The sequence below is a fragment of the Heptranchias perlo genome, chromosome 1 (assembly GCF_035084215.1).
Source record: "Heptranchias perlo isolate sHepPer1 chromosome 1, sHepPer1.hap1, whole genome shotgun sequence".
Lineage (NCBI taxonomy): Eukaryota > Metazoa > Chordata > Chondrichthyes > Hexanchiformes > Hexanchidae > Heptranchias > Heptranchias perlo.
The window spans coordinates 109,010,361-109,035,430 of NC_090325.1; the positions used below are offsets into that span (position 1 = coordinate 109,010,361).

Consider the following 25,070-nt stretch of genomic DNA (forward strand, 5'->3'; position numbering starts at 1 on the left):
GTGCTACCACCATGTTTCATCCAGGCGGGAGACCGTTCTATCTCCCCCCAGTGTATTCCTGGGGTTTCTGTTCATCTTACGCTGAAGTTATGGTGGGGGACTGCAAGATCCCCGGTAGAAATTCCAGGCATTTATGTTTAATAATATTTCTTTGGGCTATCTGTCAACTTACTTTTATGAGTGGGCGATTCTGGTAATTCATTGCATAATTTATCCCTTACTTTCAGTAAGGAAGATTCTACATGTATTTTGAAGCCTGGTGTTGTTGTACCTTTGAGAGTTTAGGCAATCTGTGAGGTCAAGATAGAAGCTAGCTGGATCCATTTTATTTGGCAGTCATTCAGGTAATGGGCAGTCATCTGGGTAACAACCTTGGCTCAGTTGGTAGCACTCTCGTTTGAGTCAGAAAGTTGTGCGTTTGAGTCCCGTTCCAGAGACTTGAGCACAAAATCTAGGCTGACACTCCAGTGCAGTATTGAGGGAATGCTGCCCTGTTGGAGCTGCTGTCTTTTAGATGAGGCATTAAACTAAGGTGCTTAGTGGTGGAGGTGACTCGACACTGTCACAGATCACTGGATGGCCTTGCAAAAGGATTTTCTTGACTGTCCATCACTCATTATGGGTGATTGGAATATACTGGGCCTGGAGCATAAAAAGGTGGAGCAAATCCCTTCAGCAGTGGTGCTCTCTGTTTCTTTCCTGTGGTTCACCAATTATGTGGCATCGACGTGGAGTTCAGAGCGACACATCAGTCGATCACTTAACTGTGAATAGCTGGGAAAATTCTTTGCTTTCCGACATGGTTAGATCCCATTTAGAGTACTGTGTTCACTTCTGGGCACCGCACCTCAGGAAGGATATATTGGCCTTGGAGGGGGCGCAGCACAGATTCACCAGAATGATACTGGGGCTAAAAGGGTTAAATTATGAGGAAAGGTTGCATAGACCAGGCTTGTATTCTCTTGAGTATAGAAGACTAAGGGGTGTCTAATTGAGGTGTTTAAGATAATTAAATCATTTGATACGGTAGATAGAGAGAAACTATTTCCTTTTGGGGGGGGGGGGGGTGGAGTCCAGAACAAGGGGGCATAACCTTAAAATTAGAACTAGGCCGTTCAGGAATGATGTCAGGAAATCTGGAATTCTCTCCCCCAAAAAGCTGTTGAGGCTTGGTCAATTGAAAATTTCAAAATGGAGATTGATAGATTTTTATTAGGCAAGGGTGGTAAGGGATACAGTGCCAAGGCGGGTAGGTGGAGTTAAGGTACAGATCAGCCATGATCTAAGTGAATGGCGGAATACGCTTGAGGGGCTAAATGGTCTACTCCTGTTCCTATATTCCAGTGTTTGATGTTGCTGGGAAACTTTGGCCCACTGGCTGGTTCCCTTATTCACCAAGAGGGCAGCCGATAGCTATCTTGGCAAGATATTAGCCTCACGACAAAGTCAGGGAGGCTGATAGATTTTATCCTCTGAGTATTAGTGTCAAGGCACTCACATAGCCATATAGCGTTAATAACTGCCAGATGTGATGCTCTTCAACAAACTTGTGACAGCATCCTTGTGGCCTGAAGACTATACAGAGTTGCACCTTACCCAATGGGCTGTAGTAATCATCCATTTACTTCAAGGTTGAAAAAGCCAGTGAAGTGTGCTACGAAGATAGAAGAACTTAATGAACTAGTTCACTGGGAGGAAGTGGAGTCCACACTGAATGGTACTTGCTTTCTATCCAGCGAAGGCTCAAACCCACACTTATCTGTTGACAAATTTGTGATGAACCACCTTGGGAAAGAGTTCAGCAGGGTCTCTATAATTAAATTTGCACCAAGTAGGCACATCTGGTAACGGGAAATTGAAACAAAATTAATCCTTTGCGGCAGACTCAGTAATTTGATACCCAGCAAGGCAGGTCTGTAGTAATCCAGGGGTTGAAGCTGATTGGCCAGCCAGCCTGGCCCATTGATGGGACCTGGAAAGGTAAATCTGTCCCTGGGGTCTGGGGATCTTCCCACTTGGCCACCCTGCAAGTCAATGAGCAGTGAGGTCCCAGCGGGAAGCTTATCAGTACTCTGTGCTGATAACCTGTATAGTTTTATCCAACTAAACTTCAACCTTTGCATTAGTGCTCGGGGGCTTAGGTAATTGGACTGTGACCCATTGAAGAGAGAATGTATTCCATACCAGGCAAATGGAAACTCTAATTATGTAGATTCCTTAGTAGTTTGGTTTGGAGACACTGAAATATAGTCTCATGTGCACTGGGTTTATGTGCACATCGGACAATTGGCTGAACATACTGCAAGGCATGGTTCATTATCAGTGTCTTCGTGATAATTTAGTCGCCAATTATTTCTGACATGACTTTGTAACACACCATAATCTTTACTTAGTATTATTATTAGGAACATTGGACATGTGCAGGAATCACATGGCTCACCTGGATATTCAGGTTGTCCACACCAGTCCAAGTCATCTGCCAACCAACCAACCAGAGTGTCACCTAAAGGCATCAAACGTCTGGTTTTATCTGAATATCTATGCACAAGAAGCTTGGTATTTTCCCAGAATAATGCCTGTAATTAAGTTAAAAAAGTTAACTTAGTTGCATAGGTTGTTCCAGCTGAGAGGAGCCGAGCGGAGCGGAGGGAGCGTCGGAGAAAAGGCGGGATTTCAGAGCGCTGAGAACAGCTGAGAGGAGCCGAGCCGAGCAGAGGGAGCGTCCGATAAAAGGCGGGATTTCAGAGCGCTGAGAACAGCTGAGAGGAGCCGAGCCGAGCGGAGGGAGCGTCCGATAAAAGGCGGGATTTCAGAGCGCTGAGAACAGCTGAGAGGAGCCGAGCCGAGCGGAGGGAGCGTCCGATAAAAGGCGGGATTTCAGAGCGCTGAGAACAGCTGAGAGGAGCCCAGCGGAGCGGAGGGAGCGTCCGATAAAAGGCGGGATTTCAGAGCGCTGAGAACAGCTGAGAGGAGCCGAGCCGAGCGGAGGGAGCGTCCGAGAAAAGGCGGGATTTCAGAGCGCTGAGAACAGCTGAGAGGAGCCGAGCCGAGCGGAGGGAGCGTCCGATAAAAGGCGGGATTTCAGAGCGCTGAGAACAGCCGAGCGGAGCCGAGCGGAGCCGAGCGGAGCTGCGACCGAGTTCGAAGTGACGTCAGGAATCAGATCGGGACGCGACACAGGGGAGGCACCTGATTGGTGAGTAGGTTCAGGTGAGTATTTCTACTTATCGACAGCAACTGAAGTAAAAAGAAAGGGAAGGTCTGCAGGTCTTATAGGAAGTAGCGTTTATTTTTTAGTCAATCAAGGTCCCTCGTGTAGTTAACATTCTCTAAATTGAGAACAATTTAAAGGAGTAAACTCCTTAAAGTTAGTGGTAAGTAGTTTTTCTTTCCTTTTTTTTCCTCTTGACTTTGGAGTTGTTCTTAAGCTAATTTAAGTGTTAAGTCATGGCAGGAGATCCCAGGGCCGTGTCATGTTCCTCTTGTGGGATGTGGGAATTCAGGGCTCCTTCCTGTATCCCTGATTCCTTCACCTGCGGGAAGTGTGTCCAGCTGCAGCTATTGTTTGACCGCTTGACGGCTCTGGAGCTGCGGATGGACTCACTTTGGAGCATCCGCGATGCTGAGAAAGTCGTGGATAGCACGTTCAGTGAGTTGGTCACACCGCAGATAAAAATTACTGAGGGAGATAGTGAATGGGTGACCAACAGACAGAGGAAGAGTAGGAAGGCAGTGCAGGGGTCCCCTGCGGTCATCTCCCTCCAAAACAGGTATACCGTTTTGGATACTGTTGGGGGAGATGGCTCACCAGGGGAAGGTGGCAGTGGCCAGGTTCATGGCACCGTGGCTGGCTCTGCTGCACAGGAGGGCAGGAAAAAGAGTGGCAGAGCTATAGTGATAGGGGACTCGATTGTAAGGGGAATAGACAGGCGTTTCTGCGGACGCAACCGAGACTCCAGGATGGTATGTTGCCTCCCTGGTGCAAGGGTCAAGGATGTCTCGGAGCGGCTGCAGGACATTCTGGAGGGGGAGGGTGAACAGCCAGTTGTCGTGGTGCATATAGGCACCAATGATATAGGTAAAAAACAGGATGAGGTCCTACAAGCTGAATTTAGGGAGTTAGGAGTTAAACTAAAGAGTAGGACCTCAAAGGTAGTAATCTCAGGATTGCTACCAGTGCCACGGGTTAGTCAGAGTAGGAATGACAGGATAGCTAAGATGAATACGTGGCTTGAGAGATGGTGCAAGAGGGAGGGATTCAAATTCCTGGGCCATTGGAACCGGTTCTGGGGGAGGTGGGACCAGTACAAATTGGACGGTCTGCATCTGGGCAGGACTGGAACCAATGTCCTAGGGGGAGTGTTTGCCAGTGCTGTTGGGGAGGGTTTAAACTAATGTGGCAGGGGGATGGGAACCGATGCAGGAAGTCAGTGGGAAATAAAGTGGTGACAGAAACAAAAGGCAGTAAGGGAGAGTGCACAGAACATGACCGGACAGATGGTCTGAGAAAGCAGGGCAAAGACCAAGGGAAGTCTAGATTAAACTGCATTTATTTCAATGCAAGAAGTCTGATGGGCAAGGCAGATGAACTCAGGGCATGGATGGGTACATGGGACTGGGATGTTATAGCTATTACTGAAACATGGCTAAGGGAGGGGCAGGACTGGCAGCTCAATGTTCCAGGGTACAGATGCTATAGGAAAGATAGAGCAGGAGGTAAGAGAGGAGGGGGAGTTGCGTTCTTGATTAGGGAGAACATCACGGCAGTAGTGAGAGGGGATATATCCGAGGGTTCGCCCACTGAGTCTATATGGGTAGAACTGAAAAATAAGAAGGGAGAGATCACTTTGATCGGATTGTACTACAGACCCCCAAATAGTCAATGGGAAATTGAGGAGCAAATATGTAAGGAGATTACAGACAGCTGCAAGAAAAATAGGGTGGTAATAGTAGGGGACTTTAACTTTCCCAACATTGACTGGGACAGCCATAGCATTAGGGGCTTGGATGGAGAGAAATTTGTTGAGTGTATTCAGGAGGAATTTCTCATTCAGTATGTGGATGGCCCGACTAGAGAGGGGGCAAAACTTGACCTCCTCTTGGGAAATAAGGAAGGGCAGGTGACAGAAGTGTTAGTGAGGGATCACTTTGGGACCAGTGATCATAATTCCATTAGTTTCAAGATAGCTATGGAGAATGATAGGTCTGGCCCAAAAGTTAAAATTCTAAATTGGGGAAAGGCCAATTTTGATGGTATTAGACAGGAACTTTCAGAAGTTGATTGGGAGAGTCTGTTGGCAGGCAAAGGGACGTCTGGTAAGTGAGAGGCTTTCAAAAGTGTGTTAACCAGGGTTCAGGGTAAGCACATTCCTTATAAAGTGAAGGGCAAGGCTGGTAGAAGTAGGGAACCTTGGATGACTCGGGAGATTGAGGCACTAGTCAAAAAGAAGGAGGCATATGACATGCATAGGCAGCTGGGATCAAGTGGATCCCTTGAAGAGTATAGAGATTGCCGGAGTAGAGTTAAGAGAGAAATCAGGAGGGCAAAAAGGGGATATGAGATTGCTTTGGCAGATCAGGCAAAGGTGAATCCAAAGAGCTTCTACAAATACATAAAGGGCAAAAGGGTAACTAGGGAGAGAGTAGGGCCTCTTAAGGATCAACAAGGTCATCTATGTGCGGAACCACAAGAGATGGGTGAGATCCTGAATGAATATTTCACATCGGTATTTACGGTTGAGAAAGGCATGGATGTTAGGGAACTTGGGGAAATAAATAGTGATGTCTTGAGGAGTGTACATATTACAGAGAGGGAGGTGCTGGAAGTCTTAACGCGCATCAAGGTAGATAAATCTCCGGGACCTGATGAAATGTATCCCAGGACGTTATGGGAGGTTAGGGAGGAAATTGCAGGTCCCCTAGCAGAGATATTTGAATCATCCACCGCTACAGGTGAGGTGCCTGAAGATTGGAGGGTAGCAAATGTTGTGCCTTTGTTTAAGAAGGGCGGCAGGGAAAAGCCTGGGAACTACAGACCAGTGAGCCTGACATCTGTAGTGGGTAAGTTGTTAGAGGGTATTCTGAGGGACAGGATCTACAGGCATTTGGAGAGGCAGGGACTAATTAGGAACAGTCAGCATGGTTTTGTGAGAGGAAAATCATGTCTCACGAATTTGATTGAGTTTTTTGAAGGGGTAACCAAGAAGATAGATGAGGGCTGTGCAGTAGACATGGTCTACATGGACTTCAGCAAAGCATTTGACAAGGTACCGCAAGGTAGGTTGTTACATAAGGTTAAATCTCATGGGATCCAAGGTGAGGTAGCCAATTGGATACAAAATTGGCTTGACGACAGAAGACAGAGGGTGGTTGTAGAGGGTTGTTTTTCAAACTGGATGCCTGTGTCCAGCGGTGTGCCTCAGGGATCGGTGCTGGGTCCGCTGTTATTTGTTATTTATATTAATGATTTGGATGAGAATTTAGGAGGCATGGTTAGTAAGTTTGCAGATGACACCAAGATTGGTGGCATTGAGGACAGTGAAGAAGGTTATCTAGGATTGCAACGGGATCTTGATAAATTGGGCCAGTGGGCCGATGAATGGCAGATGGAGTTTAATTTAGATAAATGTGAGGTGCTGCATTTTGGTAGATCGAATCGGGCCAGGACATACTCCGTTAATGGTAGGGCGTTGGGGAGAGTTATAGAACAAAGAGATCTGGGAGTACAGATTCATAGCTCCTTGAAAGTGGAGTCACAGGTGGATAGGGTGGTGAAGAAGGCATTCAGCATGCTTGGTTTCATTGGTCAGAACATTGAATGCAGGAGTTGGGATGTCTTGTTGAAGTTGTACAGGGCATTGGTGAGGCCACACTTGGAGTACTGTGTACAGTTCTGGTCACCCTATTATAGAAAGGATATTATTAAACTAGAAAGAGTGCAGAAAAGATTTACAAGGATGCTACCGGGACTTGATGGTTTGACTTACAGGGAGAGGTTAGACAGACTGGGACTTTTTTCCCTGGAGAGTAGGAGGTTAAGGGGAGATCTTATAGAAGTCTATAAAATAATGAGGGGCATAGATAAGGTCGATAGTCAAAATCTTTTCCCAAAGGTAGGGGAGTCTATAACGAGGGGGCACAGATTTAAGGTGAGAGGGGAGAGATACAAAAGGGTCCAGAGGGGCAATTTTTTCACTCAAAGGGTGGTGAGTGTCTGGAACGAGCTGCCAGAGGCAGTAGTAGAGGCGGGTACAATTTTGTCTTTTAAAAAGCATTTGGACAGTTACATGGGTAAGATGGGTATCGAGGGATATGGGCCAAGTGCAGGCAATTGGGACTAGCTTAGTGGTATAAACTGGGCGACATGGACATGTTGGGCCGAAGGGCCTGTTTCCATGTTGTAACTTCTATGATTCTATATAAATAAGAAAAGTTGAAGAGACTTTTTGGAGTATCAGGAAAACGATAGATGGTGCTCAGATCATCAAGGACCCAGAGCTACTACTGTATCGTGGACTTGAATGATTCATATTCATTACCACCAGGTGGAAAGACTCCCACTGGTACATATGTGTTAATTCAATGTAGAGATAACCTCTGATCGCTTCTTCTAGTGAAATTCCAAGTATGTTTTTCTAGAATGCTTTTATGATTTTACTGGAAATGGCAAAATAGGAGATCATCTCACTATGTCAACTATGTCTCTGTCATTTAGCGACCAAAGGAAATCTTTCCCTGGATCACCATAGAAATCAGTTAGGTCAGACACATGTAACTTGCGTAACAACTAGATAGTCATAGAATGAAAGAATGATACAGCACAGAAGGAGGCCAATCGGCCCATCGTGCCAATGCCAGCACTTTGAAAGAGCTATCCAATTAGTCTCACTCCCCTGCTTTTTCCTCATAGCCCTGTAAAATTTTTTCCCTTCAAGTATTTATCCAATTCCCTTCTGAAAGTTACTATTGAATCTGCTTCCATCATCCTTTCAGGCAGTGCATTCCAGATCATCATAATGCACTGCATAATTTTTTTTCTCCCCATGTCACCTCTGGTGCCTCTGGTTCTTTTGCCAATCACCTTAAATCTTTGTCCTCTGGTTACCGACCCTTCTGTCACTGGAAACAGTTTCTCCTTATTTACTCTATTAAAACCATTCCCAAAATTCCCTAGATTCTGGAAGGGTCCCATCAGATTGGAAAATAGCGGATGTAACTCATCTATTCAAATAAGGAGGGAGACAGAAAGCAGGAAACTACAGGCCAGTTAGTTTAACATCTGTCACATGGAAAATGCTAGAATCTATTATTAAGGAGGTTATAGCAGGGCACGTAGAAAAAACCTCAATGCAATCAGGCAGAGTCAACACGGCTTTGTGAAAGGGAAATTGTGTTTGACTAATTTATTAGAGTTCTTTGAGGAAGTAACAAGCAACATGGATAAAGGGGATGTGGTGTACTTGGATTTCCAGAAGGCTTTTGACAAGGTGCCACATCAAAGGCCACTACACAAAATAAGAGCTCATGGTGTAGGGGGTAACGTATTAGCATAGATAAAGGATTGGTTAGCTAACAGGAAACAGAGAGTACGCATAAATGGGTCATTTTCAGGTTGGCAAGATGTAACGAGTGGAGTGCCACAGGGATCAGTGCTTGGGCCTCAACTATTTACAATCTATATCAATGACTTGGATGAAGGTACTGAATGTACGGTTGCTAAATTTGCTGGTGGCACAAAGGTAGGTAGGAAAGTAAGTTGTGAAGAGGACATAAGGAGTCTGTGAAGGGATATTGATAGGTTAAGTGAGTGGGTAAAAATTGGCAGATGGAGTATAATGTGGGAAAATGTGAACTTGTCCACTTTGGCAAAGGAATAGAAAAGCAGTATATTATTTAAATGGAGAGAGATTGCAGAACTCTGAGGTACAGAGGGATCTGGGTGTCCTAGTACATGAATCACAAAAAGTTAGTATGCAGGTACAGCAAGTGATTAGGAAGGCAAATGGAATGTTGACATTTATTGCAAGGGGAATGGAATATAAAAGTAGAGATGTTTTGCCACAGTTGTACAGGGCATTGGTGAGACCACATCTAGAATACTGTGTGCAGTTTTGGTCTCCTTATTTAAGAAAGGACATAATTGCTTTGGAGGCGGTTCAGAGAAGGTTCACTCGACTGATTCCTGGGATGAGGGGGTTAACTTATGAGGAAAGGATGGACAAGTTGGGCCTGTATACACTGGAGTTTAGAAGAATGAGAGGTGATCTTATTGAAACATAAGATCCTGAGGGGACTAGAAGGGGTAGATGCTGAGAGGATGTTTCAGCTTGTGGAATAGACTAGAACTAGGGGCCACAGTTTAAAAATAAGGGGTCTCCCATTTAAGACTGAGATGAGGAGAATTTTTTTCTCTCAAAGGGTCGTGAGTCTATGGAACTCCCTTCCCCAGAGAGCAGTGGAGGCAGGATCATTGAATATTTTTAAGGCTGAGTCAGATCGATTCCTGATTAACAAGGGAGTCAAAGGTTATAGTAGGTAGACGGGAAAGTAGGGTTGAGGTCACAATCAGATCAGCCATGATCTTATCAAATGGCAGAGCAGGCTCGAGGGGCCGAATGACCTACTCCCGCTCTTAATTCGTAAGTTCGTACGTATGTTCGTATGATTTTGAACACCTCTATCAAATCTCTTCTTAATCTTCTCTGCTCTAAGGAGAACAACCCCAGCTTCTCTAGTCTCTCCACATAACTGAAGTCCCTCATCCCTGGAATCATTCTAGTAAATCTCTTCTGCACCCTCTCCAAGACCTTGACATTCTTCCTAAAGCGTGGTGTCCAGAATTCAACACCATACTCCAGCTGAGGCCTAACCAGTGTTTTATGACGGTTTAGTATAACTTCCTTGCTTTTGTACTCTATGCCTCTATTAATAAAGCCCAGGATCCCGTATGCTTTCTTAACCGATTTCTCAACCTGTCCTGCCACCTTCAACGACCTGTGTACATATACCCCCAGGTCTCTCTGTTTCTGCACCCCCTTTAGAGTTGCCTCTCCTCATTCTTCCTACCAAAATGTATCACCTCACACTTCTCAGCCCATTCCACCAGGGTTAATTGTGGCTTTCAGAAAGGAATTAGATAGGTACCTGAAGGAGAAAAATTTGCAGGGCCACAGGGAAAGGGTGGGGGAGTGGGACTAGCTGGATTGCTCTTGCAGAGAACCGCTGCAGGCTCAATGGGCCAAATGGCCTCCTTCTGTGCCGTAACCATTCTATGATTCTAACAGCCTTCTCAACTTGTCCTGCCACCTTCAAAGATTTGTGTATGTGCACCCCCAGGTCTCTCTGTTCCTGCACCCCCTTAAAAATTGTACCATTTAGTTTATATTGCCTCTCCTCATTCTTCCTACCAAAATGAATCACTTCACACTTCTCTGCGTTAAATTTCATCTGCCATGTGTCTGCCCATTTCACCAGTCTGTCTATGTTCTTCAGAAGTCAGTTACTATCCTTCACATTGTTTATCACATTTTCGAGTTTCATGTCATCTGCAAACTTAGAAATTATGCCCAAGTCCAGATCATTCATAGTGCTCCCAAGGAAATGTTTTGAGTGTCAGAATTTTCTAAGCATAAACAAAATGATTCAAAATGTGAAATTGTGGTCCTTAATGTTTGAAAATAATAGAAACAAACATTTTTTACACCAGTCCACTGCCTGAACTACAGCACAAAGGTGTCAGGACTGTGTATCTTATTAAATTACACAAACTATTCAATCTCTATTCATCGCGAACCACATGTTCAAAAAGGGACTCCATGTTATCAATGAAGCTTACCTTATCCTGAGGGATACCGTGCTTTGCCAGTTTGATAAAAGCCTCGTAGTCAGCAGGAATGACATTGCAGGGGTGTTTATAATCAAAGGCATTTCGAAATGCTTCCCAGATTGCTGAGCAGTTCTTTTCTCTGGAATAAAATGACCGTTCTCAAATGTATTTTTGTTATCAACAGTTGATACTACTCCTGCTTAACGACAGGAAGAAAAACAGTTATCTTGGGCATGATTTTAAATGGGAAAAACGGGTGGATTTGGGGCAGTGGAGCAGTAAAAATTTTAAAAATCTAAAACCCGCCCCCAACCCACCCACTTCTGGTTTTCCCAGAGGTGGGACGAGGGGCGGGCGACCAACCCACTCTTAGGAGGCAGGTCGGTCAGTAAAAGCTTTCAAGGAGGCTGCAGGCCACCATTTTTACAGATTCTCGTTTTTAACACCTGGGGTCCGTGATTCCTGGGCCTACTACTTCACGCCATTTGAGAGGAGGCGAGACGGCTTGAAAACTGCAGGTAAGTGCCTTTATAGCCCTGCTATTGGGCCCGGAGGAGCAGGAGTGCTTCCCCCTGGCCCAGCAAGCCTAGCTGCAGCGACCTCTCCCAAGATCTCCGATCCCCCCCTCACAATCTCTGACGCTCCCCCATGATCTCCGCACCCCTCCCCGCGGTCTACGACCCCCTCCTCGATCTCTGACCCCCCCACCCTGGTGACTGGGACCCCCGATGATCCCAGATTGACTGACACCCCCTGACAGTGACACCCCAATGACCCCCGACCCCCCCTCCGATGACCAAGCCCTCGATGACTGACCCTCCTGGTGACCCCCAACACCCTCCATGGCCCCTGGTGACTGAGCCCACCGATGACTGCCCCCTTATTGACCCCTGACCCTTCCCCGATGACTGACCACCCCTCCGATAACCACCGCACGGCCCCCCCCATCTAACTCTTACCCTTTTACATAGTCTCCCTGGCTGCTCCCTGGTCTGACTGAGACCAGCCTGTCGATCAGGCTGGCCTGTTGGGCGGGAAACGTACACAGAAAAAATAAAAGACGTCCTTACGTCAAAGTCGTAAGGACATCCGGGAAACCCGTACTTCTGGGTTTCCTGTCAGGAATTCCAACCCTCCCCCACCCCCTTCCCGGCTCCCCGATTAAATCATGCCCCTTATGTTTTGTTCAATTCGAATAGGTGTTATTATCATTGGTCAGGTAAACAGTAATAAAGTAGAGGAGAAATTTAAAACGATTATTGGCCCAGAATTTGCTGGAGCGGGGCATCTCACAGCTTGCCCTGTTAGTTGGACTTTTTCCTGCACCTTTCAGCTCGAAAACTATTTTGTGCTATAGACAGATTTTTGGACTCTAAGGGAATCAAGGGATATGGAGACAGGGCGGGAAAGTGGAGTTGAGTAGAAGATCAGCCATGATCTTATTGAACGCGGAGCAGACTTGAGGGGCCGTATGGCCTACTTCTGCTCCTATTTCTTATGTTCTTATGTGCCGCAAATTGCTGGAAGTGCGAGCTGATAACAGCGCGGTAAGGTCAACAGGGCATCTGGGACTTCGGTGAATGATGGGACCAACGGTCTATTTCTTTAACCAATGAGATTTAAGATTGAGAAAGAAACAGAGGAACGATGAAGAAGGAAATAGGGTGAATCAGAATCAAATCAGGTACAGAAAGAGAAATAAAGAGAGGGACAGAAAGATTGGATTGAGGGAGAAAGCAAAAGAGACAGAAAGAAAATGTAAGAAAAAAATTACAAAATTTTAAAATCTCCAATAACAATTTACTATCTGCAGGAATGAGACTCCACAGTTTCAATTGTTAAATGGCATTGCAGGATCATAATTCTCATCATTAAAAGGTCCTGCGGCGAGTTTAATTGATAATTAATGTGCAAACGCAGCGATTCCTTGAAACTCACGGGGAGTTTGAGGGCAATATGCCTTTTTCACGAGGCTGATAGTGGAGTGGGGCAAATCATCCAGTGATTTGTGGCAATTCGCAACTCACGGGGTATCTCTTCCTCACCACAAATTGCTGAATGATTTGCACATTAATAACGGCGTTGCGTTAAACACATTATGTTGCCAGGAAATTCTGGCCCAATATTGCAAACACAATAGAGCTGTGCATGTTAACTTTGACTCTTGGCCACGATACACAAACTCTGACCCCTTCGCATTTTCAGCAGCAAGATCAATTTGTTCGAAAACTGTGTAAATACATGTTATTTAAAGTGTAAATCTGGCATTACAGCAAATTCATAGCCTAGATAGGATTGGCAACCCTCCCGGATTGTCCTGGAATTTCCAGTAATTAAAGATTAATCTCCAGGACACTGCTGAGAGCAACCTGGGAGAGCCTCATTGCAGCCTTGGTCCAAACATGGACAAAAGAGCTGAATTCCAGAGGTGAGGTGAGAGTGACTGCCCTTGATATCAAGGCAGCATTTGACCGAGTATGGCACCAAGACGCCCTAGTAAAATTGAAGTCAATGGGAATCAGGGGGAAAACTCTCCAGTGGCTGGAGTCATGCCTAGCACAAAGGAAGATGGTAGTGGTTGTTGGAGGCCAATCACCTCAGCCCCAGGACATTGCTGCAGGAGTTCCTCAGGGCAGTGTCCTAGGCCCAACCATCTTCAGCTGCTTCATCAATGACCGTCCCTCCATCATAAGGTCAGAAATGGGGATGTTCACTGATGATGGCACAGTGTTCCGTTCCATTCGCCACCCCTCAGATAATGAAGCAGTTCGTGCCCGCATGCAGCAAGACCTGGACAACATCCAGGCTTGGGCTCATAAGTGGCAAGTAACAGTTGCGCCGGACGAGCATCAGGCAATGACCATCTCCAACAAGAGAGTCTCTAACCACCTCCCCTTGACATTCAACGGCATTACCATCGCCGAATCCCCCACCATCAGCATCCTGGGGGTCACCATTGACCAGAAACTTAACTGGACCAGCCACATAAATACTGTGGCTACAAGAGCAGGTTAGAGGCTGGGTATTCTGCAGCGAGTGACTCATTTCCTGACCCCCCAAAGCCTTTCCACCATCTACAAGGCACAAGTCAGGAGTGTGATGGAATACTCTCCACTTGCCTGGATGAGTGCAGCTCCAACAACACTCAAGAAGCTTGACACCATTCAGGACAAAGCAGCCTGCTTGATTGGCACCCCATACACCACCTTAAACATCCACTCCCTTCACCACTGGCGTACCGTGGCTGCAATGTGCACCATCCACAGGATGCACTGCAGCAACTCGCCAATGCTTCTTCGACAGCACCTCCAAAACCCGCGACCTCTACCATCTAGAAGGACAAGGGCAGCAGGCACATGGGAATACCACCACCTGCACGTTCCCCTCCAAGTCACACACCCTCCTGACTTAGAAATATATCGCCGTTCCTTCATCGTCGCTTGGTCAAAATCCTGGAACTCCCTACCTAACAGCACTGTGGGAGAACCGTCACCACACGGACTGCAGCGGTTCAAGAAGGCGGCTCACCACCACCTTCTCAAGGGCAATTAAGGATGGGCAATAAATGCTGATCTTGCCAGTGACGCCCACTTCCCATGAACAAATAAAAAAAAGCTACCTTTAAGAGATTTATAAGAGACAGCCTGCCTTTAAGAGATTGGGGCCCCCCCTGCTGGTGGAAAGTGCAAATTGCATTGAATCCTCATTCAGCGCTGATTTGGAATGCTGCTTGCAGGTAAGTCCTCAGGCCTGACGAAAGTCTCGTCCTGACTGCGCAGGGGCCATGGGGCCTGAGGTAATAGCGGATCACACTATTGTTCAAATTCATCTGGATATCGAATAGTTAGTTTCACTGATGTCACTTATGGTATGTAGTGAGATAAATATTTGTCTTTAGCACTCCCGAGAACTGTGAACGCTAGGAGTGCGTCTTGGGAACAGCCACGCACCTCCATGAGTTTCATTCCATTCATTTTAATGGACAGAATGAAATGATTTTATTGAATGGAACAAACATGGGAAAATGTGCAACTGAATTTCCAATAGGAACAGAGGAAACATAATAACAGGAGTAGGCCATTCAGTCCCTCGAGCCTGTTCCGCCATTCAATTCGATCATGGCTGATCTGTATCTCAACTTCATTTACCTGCCTTTGCTCCATATTCCCTTAATACCCTTACCTAACAAAAATCTAACTATCTCAGTTTTGAATTTTTCAATTGGCCTAGCCTCAACAGTTTTTTTTGAGGGAGAGAGTTACAGATTTCCACTACCCTTTGTGTAAAGAAGTGCTTCCTGACATCACCCCTGAATGGCCTGGCTCTAATTTTAAGGTTATGCCCCCTTGTTCTGGACTCCCCCAACAGAGGAAATAGTTTCTATCTACTCTATCAAATCTTAAATTATATCATCTCTTAATCTTATATACTTGAGGGAATACAAGCCTAGGCTCTGCAAACTGTCCTCGTAATTTAACCCTTTTAGCCCCGGCATAATTCTGGTGAATCTGCGCTGCATCCCCACCAAGGCCAATATCTCCTTCCTGAGGTGCAGTACTCCAGATGAGGTCTAACCAGAGCTTTACACAACTGTAACATAACTTCCATCCCTTTGTATTCTAGCCTCCTTGAGATTAAATTATTTTTTGTACCTGTCTGCTAGCTTTTAGTGATTTCTGTACATGGACCCCTAAATCTCTTTGCTGTTCCACAGTTCCAAGCTTCTCACCATTTAGAAAATACTCTGATCTATCTTTCTTAGGTCTAAAGTGGATGACCTCACACATCCCCACATTGAACTCCATCTGCCTGCAGATATGTGATCTTGTTGTTCAAAGCTCTGTGCATTAAAGACAAAAATTTAAAAGCTGTGAAATTACTGTCAACAAAGTTATAGCACGAATGCCAAATGTGTTTGTATCAATTCCGATCTCTGCTACTTTAACAGAAGTGTTAACCCACTTATTTTTTAGGTTTGAATCTCTATTAGATTCAGAGCAATAAAAGATTTTTTTAAAGAGAAAATTATCAAGACCTAGACCATATTGGCTGAATGAAGAGATAAAAAGCAAGTTAAAGACTGAACAGAATTGTTCTAAAAGTTACAAAGCTGTAAAAAATAGTACAGAAATGGAACTGCTTACTGTCAAAAGGGCCTAAAGTGAAGAAGAGGTGTTTTCTGCAGCAGCTGTGACTTAACGTGAGTTATTTCTGAAGCCAAACCAAGCTCTGCATTTATTGTGGATCTAACAAAGTTTTAATCATTCAGATCTCTTCTTGCCAACTTTTCTTTTGGTTAGTCAGGTGTCAGACAAGCCCAAAAACTCATGACCATGTTTGAGAGTCGCCAAACCAAGCTACTGAGAAATCCACACCTGTAGAGTTTTTGTTTGCCAAATACAGATTGCATGCTCTAACCCCATAGGGACCCAAGTCTAGAGAGCTTAGACGCAGCTTGGCCGTGTACTCCCATAGCATCCAGCTCCTTTATGAGGACCACACAAGGCAACTTTTGAAAATTGACGAAAGCAATCTAAGTGGTTTTCCTGAGTTTTATGATGTTCCGAGATCTCAAGTAAAATCACACCTATCCTACGTACAACTCATGAGAGAAAAAAATGTAGCCTGTACCCTCCCAAATACTCAGCACTCCTTCGGAGTATCAAATGTAATACGCCGGAACAATCTGAAGAACCACCTCAAGAGCCAATGGTAGTTGCAAGATTCTGCAAGTAGTTTTCAGTCTTACTGCAATCCCACCCCCTTTTGTGAATAGAAACCAAAGCTGTGCACTGGCACACTAAGGGGATTTATGCCTCAAAACACAATTCTATGCACCAGTGGACAGGTCTCAAGTCTGTGGTTCCTGGCATCGTTCACAACCCATTGTCATTCCCCACCATGGAGAAGTTTTTAGAAATTTGGCATGAACCCTACCCTTTTGGCTGAATCACTTGCAGCACAGAGGCCATCAATCGATATGCTTGGCAGTCAACCCTTTATCATCATGCAACATGCCCATGACATTTAAAAGCTGCCTATTGAAGCAGATGATAAGTGGCAAGAGGTCCAAAAGGCCATGTCAATCTGTATTTCCATGAACATATTAGAAAGAAACCCCCGTCTTACCCTACAGTGGGATTCACTATTCTGATGTAGTTGTAGCATCTGCCAATTATGATCTCTTCCAAGTTGTGAACCGTACCAATTCCATGCCATGACTTTACTGCTTCATCTCCTGAAGCTGAACAACCCATCAATAGGATTCCAAGCAGAAGCAAGCTCCATTTCCGCATTTTGAAAACTTAGCAGTGTCTCTCAATTTCTACAAAGTTGTTGCAGTAAGAGTCACACGTCTGTACTCTCTCGCTAGTCCCTCAGCATAACAGAATTTCGTAATGGTAAAAAAAAAAGTGGCAAGATACATTTAATAATTAACTACTTAAAACTGTTTAAACAACACAAGTTTAATATCAAACAGAAAATGCTAGAAACCATCAGCAGGTTAGTCAGCATGCGTGAAGAGAGCAGATAATTTAACATTGGGGGAGAAATTGAACATTGCTGCGCCCATCATCAAATCATAGAATCTTGCAGCACAGAAGGAGGCCATTTGGCCCATTGTGCCTGTGCCGGCTTTTTGAAAGAGCTCTCCAATTTAGTCCCACACCCCAGCCTTTTCCCCATATCCCTGCAAATAAGTTACATTTGAATCTGCTTCCACCACCCTTTCAGGCAGTGCATTCCAGATCATAAAAACTCGCTGCGTAAAAAACTGAATCCTCATGTTGCCTCTGGCTCTTTTGCCGATCACCTTATTACCTAAATCTGTGTTCTCTGGTTACTGACTCATCTGCCACTGGAAACAGTTTCTCCTTATTGACTCCATCAAAACCATTCATGCTTTTGAACACCTCTATCAAATCTCCCCTCAACATTCTCTGCTCTAAGGAGAACAACCCCAGTTTCTCCAGTCTCTCCACATAACTGAAGTCCCTCATCCCTGGAATCATTCTAGTAAATCTCTTCTGCACCCTCTCCAAGACCTTGACATCCTTCCTAAAGTGTGGTGTCCAAAATTCAACACCATACTCCAGCTGAGGCCTAACCAGTGTTTTATGACGGTTTAGTATAACTTCCTTGCTTTTGTACTTTATGCCTCTATTAATAAAGCCCAGGATCCCATATACTTTTTTTAACAGCTTTCTCAACTTGTCCTGCCACCTTCAAAGATTTCTGAATGTGCACCCCCAGGTCTCTCTGTTCCTGCACCCCTTAAAAATTGTACCATTTAGTTTATATTGCCTCTCCTCATTCTTCCTACCAAAATGTATCACTTCACACTTCTCTGCATTAAATTTCATCTGCCATGTGTCTGCCCATTTCACCAGTCTGTCTATGTCTTCCTGAAGTCTGTTACTATCTGCCGCATTGTTTACTACATTTCCTGGTTTTGTGTCATTTGCAAACTTCGAAATTATACCCTGTATACCCAAGTCCACATCATTAGTATATATCAAAAAGAGCAGTGGTCCTAATACTGACCGCTGGGGAATACCACTGTCCATATACACAACATCAACCCTCTCCATTACTTCATCAAAGAACTCAATCAAGTTGAAACACGATTTTCTTTTAACAAATCCATACTGATTATAATTTATTAGCCCATACTTTCCCAAGTGCCAATTAATTTTGTCCCGGATTATTGTCTCTAAAAGTTTCCCCACCACCAACGTTAGGCTGACTCTCCCCTTTTTTGAATAGGGGTGTGACATTTGCAATTCTCCGGCACTGTCCCCATATATAAGACGGATTGGAAGATTGTGGCCAGAGCCTCCACAATTTCCGCCCTCACTTCCCTCAGTAACTTAGGATGCATCCCTTCTGAACCGAGTGACTTTTCTACTTTGAGTACTCCCAATCTTTTAAGTACCTCCTCTTTATCTATTTTTATCCTATCCAATATCACTACTCCCTCCTCCTTTACTGCTACAATGGCAGCATCCTCTTCCCTGGTGAAGACCGATGCGAAGAATTCATTTAGTATCTCAGTCATGCCCTCTGCCTCCACAAGAAGATCTTTTTTGTTCCTAATCGGTCCCACCCTTCCTTTGACCACCCTTTTACTGTTTATATGTTTGTAAAGGACTTTTGGGTTCCCTTTTATCTTAGCTGCTAATCTATTCTCATACTCTCTCTTTGCCCCTCTTATTCCCTTTTTTAGATCTCCTCCTTGAAGGGCTCCCATTGTTCAACTACTGTTCTCCCTGCCAATTTTTGATTCCAATCCACGTGGGCAAGATATATTTTTAACTCACTGAAATTAGCCCTCCTCCAGTTTAATATTTTCACATTTGATTGTTCCTTGTACTTTTCCATAACTATTCTAAACCTGTTGATATTATGATCACTGTTCCTCAAAAGCTCCCCCACTGAAACATGCCCCACTTTACTTCCCAGAACTAGATCCAGCACTGTTTCCTTTCTCGTTGGGCTAGAAACACACTGTTCCAGAACGTTCTCTTCTATACATTTCAGGAATTCCTCCCCCTCTTTTCCCTTTACACTGTTATTTTCCCAGTCTACATTGGGATAATTGAAGTCCCCCTTTATCACTACTCTATACTTCTTGCATCTTTCTGAAATTCACCTGCAGATTTGCTCCTCTATCTCCTTCCCACTATTTGGTGGCCTATAGTATACACACACTAGTGTAAATGCTCCTCAATTTTTCCTTAATTCTAAGCAAATAGATTCTTTCTTGGACCCCTCAACTGCATCATCCCTTTCCAGTGCTATAACAGTTTCTTTGATCAATACTGCCACCTCCCTCCTTTCTTTCCTTCCCTATCTTTCCTGAATACCTTGTAGCCAGGAATATTAAGTACCCACTCCTCCCCTTCTTTGAGCCAGGTCTCTGTTATTGCCATTATATCATAGTCCCATTTGGTGATTTGAGCTTACAGCTCACCAACCTTATTTACCACAATAAGTCCATTTATGCACATGCACTCCAAACTCATCTTAGTCTGCCTCGTGTTTGTCCCCATCTGATCCCTTGCCCCTCTCAGTCCTCTGTGCACCTTGTTTCTCCTCTCTAATATTTCATCCTGGTGTCCATCCCTTTGCCAAATTAGTTTAAACCCTTCCCCACAGCACTAGTTAACCTCCCTGCGAGGACGTTGATCCCAGCTCTGTTGAGGTGAAACCTGTCCATCTTGAACAGATCCCTCCCACCCCAGAACTGGTCCCAATGCCCCAGGAATCTGAAGCCCTCCCTCCTGCACCATTTCTCCAGCCATACATTTACCTGTCTTATCCTACTATTCCTATACTCACTAGTGTGTGGCATTGGGAGTAATCCAGAGATTACTACCTTTGAGATCCTGCTTTTTAACTTCCTCCCTAGTTCCTGAAACTCTGACCGCAAGACCTTTTCCTTCCTATGTCATTGGTTCTCACATGGACCACAACTTCTGGCTGTTCCCCTTCCCCCCTCACAATGTTCTGCACCCGCTCAGTGATGTTCTTTACCCTGGCACCAGGGAGGCAACACACCATGCAGGACTCACGTCGGCAGTTGCAGAAACGCCTGTCTATCCCCTGACTATCAAATCCCCTATAAGAACTGTATTTCTTTTGCCCCAATGTGCAGCCGAATCTCCCACGGTGCCGTGGATTTCCTCCTGACTGCACTCCCCTGAGGTGTCAACACCCTCACTGGTTTTCAACACTGAATACTGGTTTGTGAGTGCCACACTCCCAGTGGACTCTGCACTGTGCCTGTTCCTCCCAGTCTGTCTGGTGGTCACCCGCTCCCTCTCCGCCTGAAAACTCTGTAGCTGCGGGGTGACCACCTCCTGAAACGTGCTATCCACAAAACTCTCAGCTTCCTGTACGCACTGTAGTGACGCCAGCCGCCCCTCGAGCTCAGAAACTCTGAGCTCGAACTCGAGCAGTTGGTGGCACTTCCTGCACATGTGGTTTTCCAGGACACACAAAGTGTTCTGGAGTTCCCACACGGCACAGGATGTGCATGCGACGGGCCCCAGCTGTCCCGCCATGTTAGCTAACAGTTATTTAAAATTGTTTGTGGAGCTTTAAGGCAATTTACAGTTTGTCTGTCACGAAAACACTGACCACTAAAAAAAACTAACCAACCACTAAGAACACTAACCAATGAACTAAATACTTACTGACTTACCCTCGATGCTCCTCCTTGTCTTGTGACCACTTTTTGACTTTTTTGATTCCTTGCGCAGCTCCCTTTATTCTCCTCTCAGCTGCTTCTCCCGAGCTTTATTCTCCTCTCAGCCCCTTCTCCCGAGCTTTATTCTCCTCTCAGCCCCTTCTCCCGAGCTTTATTCTCCTCTCAGCCCCTTCTCCCGAGCTTTATTCTCCTCTCAGCCCCTTCTCCCGAGCTTTATTCTCCTCTCAGCTGCTTCTCCCGAGCTTTATTCTCCTCTCAGCCGCTTCTCCCGAGCTTTATACTCCTCTCAGCTGCTTCTCCCGAGCTTTATTCTCCTCTCAGCCGCTTCTCCCGAGTTTTATTCTCCTCTCAGCCGCTTCTCCCGAGCTTTATTCTCCTCTCAGTCGCTTCTCCCGAGCTTTATTCTCCTCTCAGCCCCTTCTCCCGAGTTTTACGTACCTAGTTTGCTCCGCCCAGTTATTCCGGATCTTAACCGGCCTAAGCAGTGTTCTCCCAAGGACCGCTGGAGACGGGTCACAAAAATGTAAGAAATCTGTTATCATCGTTTTATTTCCGTGGAGCCTGGAGGTGCAGGAATGCTCCTATTGGCTGCACAAAAATACAGCGGTTCCCCTCCACACCCAGCCCACCTCATCCTGGGACTTAACTCCGAACCGGTTTGGCATCAGTGCCGGACAAAATTCCTGAAGCCTGACCAGCGAGATGCATCGGGATGCCCAATTATCATCCGCAGCTCGCTGGTTTAATTCAAATGAGTCTGGTTGAAGAATTTGGCTGGGTCCTGGCACCGCTGTCTTCGGGCGCACATTCAAATCGCACCACCCATTTAGCACCAGAGACTGGATTGAGCTGAATTTCTCCCCCTTTGTCTGATCTCGATGAAATTACAGATGAACATCATTTAAAAAAGGAACGAACAAAGGGAAGGGGAGGGGAAAACACACGCACTCACACACACACACACACACACAGACAGACAGACAGAGGGATGCATATTGACTTGTAAAGTGCTTAAATGGAAAACATGAGGTAGTTAAATGAAAAGCAAAATACTGCAGATGCTGGAAGACTGAAATAAAAACAGAAAATGTTGGAAACACTCAGCAAGTCAGGCAGCATCTGTGAACAGAGAAACAGAGTTAACATTTCAGGTCAATGACCTTTCATCAGAACTGGAAGAAGTTAGAGATTTAACAGTTTTTAAGCAAGTAAAGAGCCAGCGAAAAGGGTGGGGGAGGTTAAACCCCTTTAACAAAAACATTTGAAGGAGAGGGTTAACTGTACCCCTTTTAAACAAAGACATTTGAAAACCTGCAAACACAGTAATGTGGTAAACTGTGTTGTCGCAAATCCTGTTTTTCCCTCACTGACGCTGATGGCATTGGAGAGGTATGAGTTTCAGGACCAAGACACTGTACTGCAGATAGATATCTAGATTATTAAATACATAGACTAGATGGATAATATTGAGATTAAAGCATTGTCAGGCTTTCAAAACATATAGGCTTTTGGAAACACAAGCTTTTCAACACAGCAGGGGTTAATGTAAGAAAAGGCAACACGGACATACAACAAAGGCTTCGGATCAGGAAGGCATTGATAGGTGTGAAAAAAAAGCATGGGCCTCTCATTCCTATCTGGTAATCTGTTCAAAAGAACTGGGATTTGTAAAACATCAAACAGTATTGCATCCAGCATATGGTCAAATGGTATAAGGAATGGATTTGAAGCCAATGAAGCAATCAAAATTGGAGACGCAAGGACCATTAAGAATGTTTGGGCATAGAAATGTAAGGGGCCTTTTCCAACTCATTCTTTGAGCACATGGTCTTTTCTACATCAAAGGGTCTCCAGTCACATGATCAAAGCCTAAACTGTCAATCATTGAAGTATGTTAACGATTGAGGCATAGCAACAGGGAGAGATTGGACAAAAAGAATGACCTTCCCCAAACCTACGTCCTATTGGTAAAAAACAATATAAAAAGACGACTTTGAGAGAAGAACAACCTCTTCTTTTCTTCACTACCCGCCAGTCACAAGGAACACACACTGCAGTTGAACATCACTCAAGAAGATGAGGACCTCTAGTTCTGAAGAGCTGATCAACCTTAAGGCCCAATGAGCAAAAGCCTTGGTTTAAAGGTTGTATATGTATTAATGATTTGCCTGATCTGAGTATGAATTGTTAAGTCATTACATAATAACGTTATGAATTATTAAGTGTATAGCGGGATTTTATAGACGAAAGTCATATGTATAGTTTGATTTTACTTCATGAATGTTCATATGAATGTTAACATTATTAAATAATTACTTTTGATTAACGAACCTACCATGAGTGAGGGTGGCTTTCTTTGCTTGACTATTCGTCCGGCGTCCAAGAATCACACAAAATAAGGAATTTCCTACAAAGGAAAGAACAAAAGGGAAGGTCTGTAATAGGGTGGAGGCCGCGAGTGATTAAGTGACAAAAGGGATGATGGTGCAAGGCAAGAGGGTGGTAATAGATCAAGTAAAGAAACAAAAGGTGGGACTAGAGTAGCTGTAAGTGGCAACATCAGAACCATTACCAGCACCTCCTGTCTGGAAAAAATGGGAGCAGTGTTTATGATCTGAAATTACTGAAATCAGTGTTGAGTCCAGAAGGTTGTAAAGTGCCATCGGAAGATGAGGTCTGTTTCTCGAGCTTACGTTGAGCTTCACTGGGACAGTGTAGGAGGCCGAGGACAGAGAGGTCAGAGTGGGAGTGGGATGGAGAATTAAAATGACCGAAAGCTTGCAACCGTCACGCTAGCAAACTGAACGGAGGTGTTCAGCAAAGCGATCACCCAATCTGCATTTGGTCTCCCCAGTGTAGAGGAGACCACATTGTGGGCAGCGAATACAGTATAGTAAATTGAAAGAAGTACAAGTAAATCGGTGTTTCACCTGGAAGGAGTTTGTGGGGCCCTGGACGGTGGAAAGGGGGGAGATGAAAGGGCAGGTGTTGCATCTCCTGCAGTTGCACAGGAAGGTGCCATGGGAAGGAGAGTGGGTGTTGGGGGTGATGGAAGAGTGAAATGGTAACAGGAAAAACCGGCAAAGCGCAGCAGGCTCCAGCAAACTGGGAGAAGAAAAAAGGAGTTTAACACCAAAGGTGCAGATTGTCCATCAACAGTGTTCCAATGGAGGATTACCACCCTACACACCGAGGGACCCTCTGTTGAAACATTGTGCTGGTGGGCAGTCTGCACCCTTGGTGTTAACCTGTTACTTTTCTTGGCTGCATTTAGTGACACCACTAATCCTGAAGACCACACTGCTGTAAGTGACTGGGATTGATTTTACACACGTAATTTGTAACTATCCTCCACTCACTGCATTTTGCTGAAGAAATAATCAATTTGTATTATGTAATTATCCTCTACTCATTGTATTTTGCTGGAGAAATCACTGCTTTTATTGGGAGATGTTGCTGTAGTTCGTAGACTCTTTTTAAATAGACTCTGTAGACTGTTGTGGTGCGCTGTTTGAATAGACTCTGTTTGCTGTAAAATAGATGGTTTGCTGTGAGTCCTGTTGCAAGTTCTGTCCTGCTTCCAACTCATTGGCTGACACAGTGCAACTCATTGGCTTGCACGGAGGGTGGGGGAGTGGAATTTTAACCCCCAAGAACGGGTGAGTTGGGGGCGGGTGGGAGGTCAAAATGACAAAAGTTGGAAGCGGGACTGCATCCCAGATTCAACCCGCCCACTCCCAGGATTAACCCAGATGTCTGGATGCATTCGCACAACCAAAACATAGAAGTCAATTAAAGCCAACTGGTGGATTGTTAAAGGGGCGATGTAGGGAATTGAAACACTTGAGGAATTTAATTTTTTGTGGATTCTGCAACAGAAACGGATTTAACTTCTCCTGCATGTGTTTCCCATAGCTTCTGAAAGACGCCATTGAAATGGAGGCGAGATGCATCAGAATCTAGGAGGGAGTTTTGCTAGTGCTGTTGGGGAGGGTTTAAACTAGCTTGGTGGGGATGGAAGCCTGAGCTTAG

At 45.0% G+C, this 25,070-nt stretch overlaps 1 protein-coding gene across 1 annotated transcript in view; it reads right to left on the reverse strand.

Annotated features, from left to right (window-relative positions):
- The window catches only part of LOC137338672 (ADP-ribosyl cyclase/cyclic ADP-ribose hydrolase 2-like), a 48,100-nt gene extending 30,905 nt beyond the window's left edge, over positions 1-17,195 (reverse strand). Inside the window, exons 1-3 of the mRNA XM_068001839.1 lie at positions 16,955-17,195; positions 10,835-10,964; positions 2,441-2,576 (exon numbers count right to left, since the gene is read on the reverse strand). Of these exons, the coding sequence (XP_067857940.1) occupies positions 2,441-2,576; positions 10,835-10,964; positions 16,955-17,121 (433 nt within the window). The 5' untranslated portion in view covers positions 17,122-17,195. The remainder of the gene's footprint in view (positions 1-2,440; positions 2,577-10,834; positions 10,965-16,954) is intronic.
- Between the last annotated feature and the right edge of the window lie 7,875 nt (positions 17,196-25,070).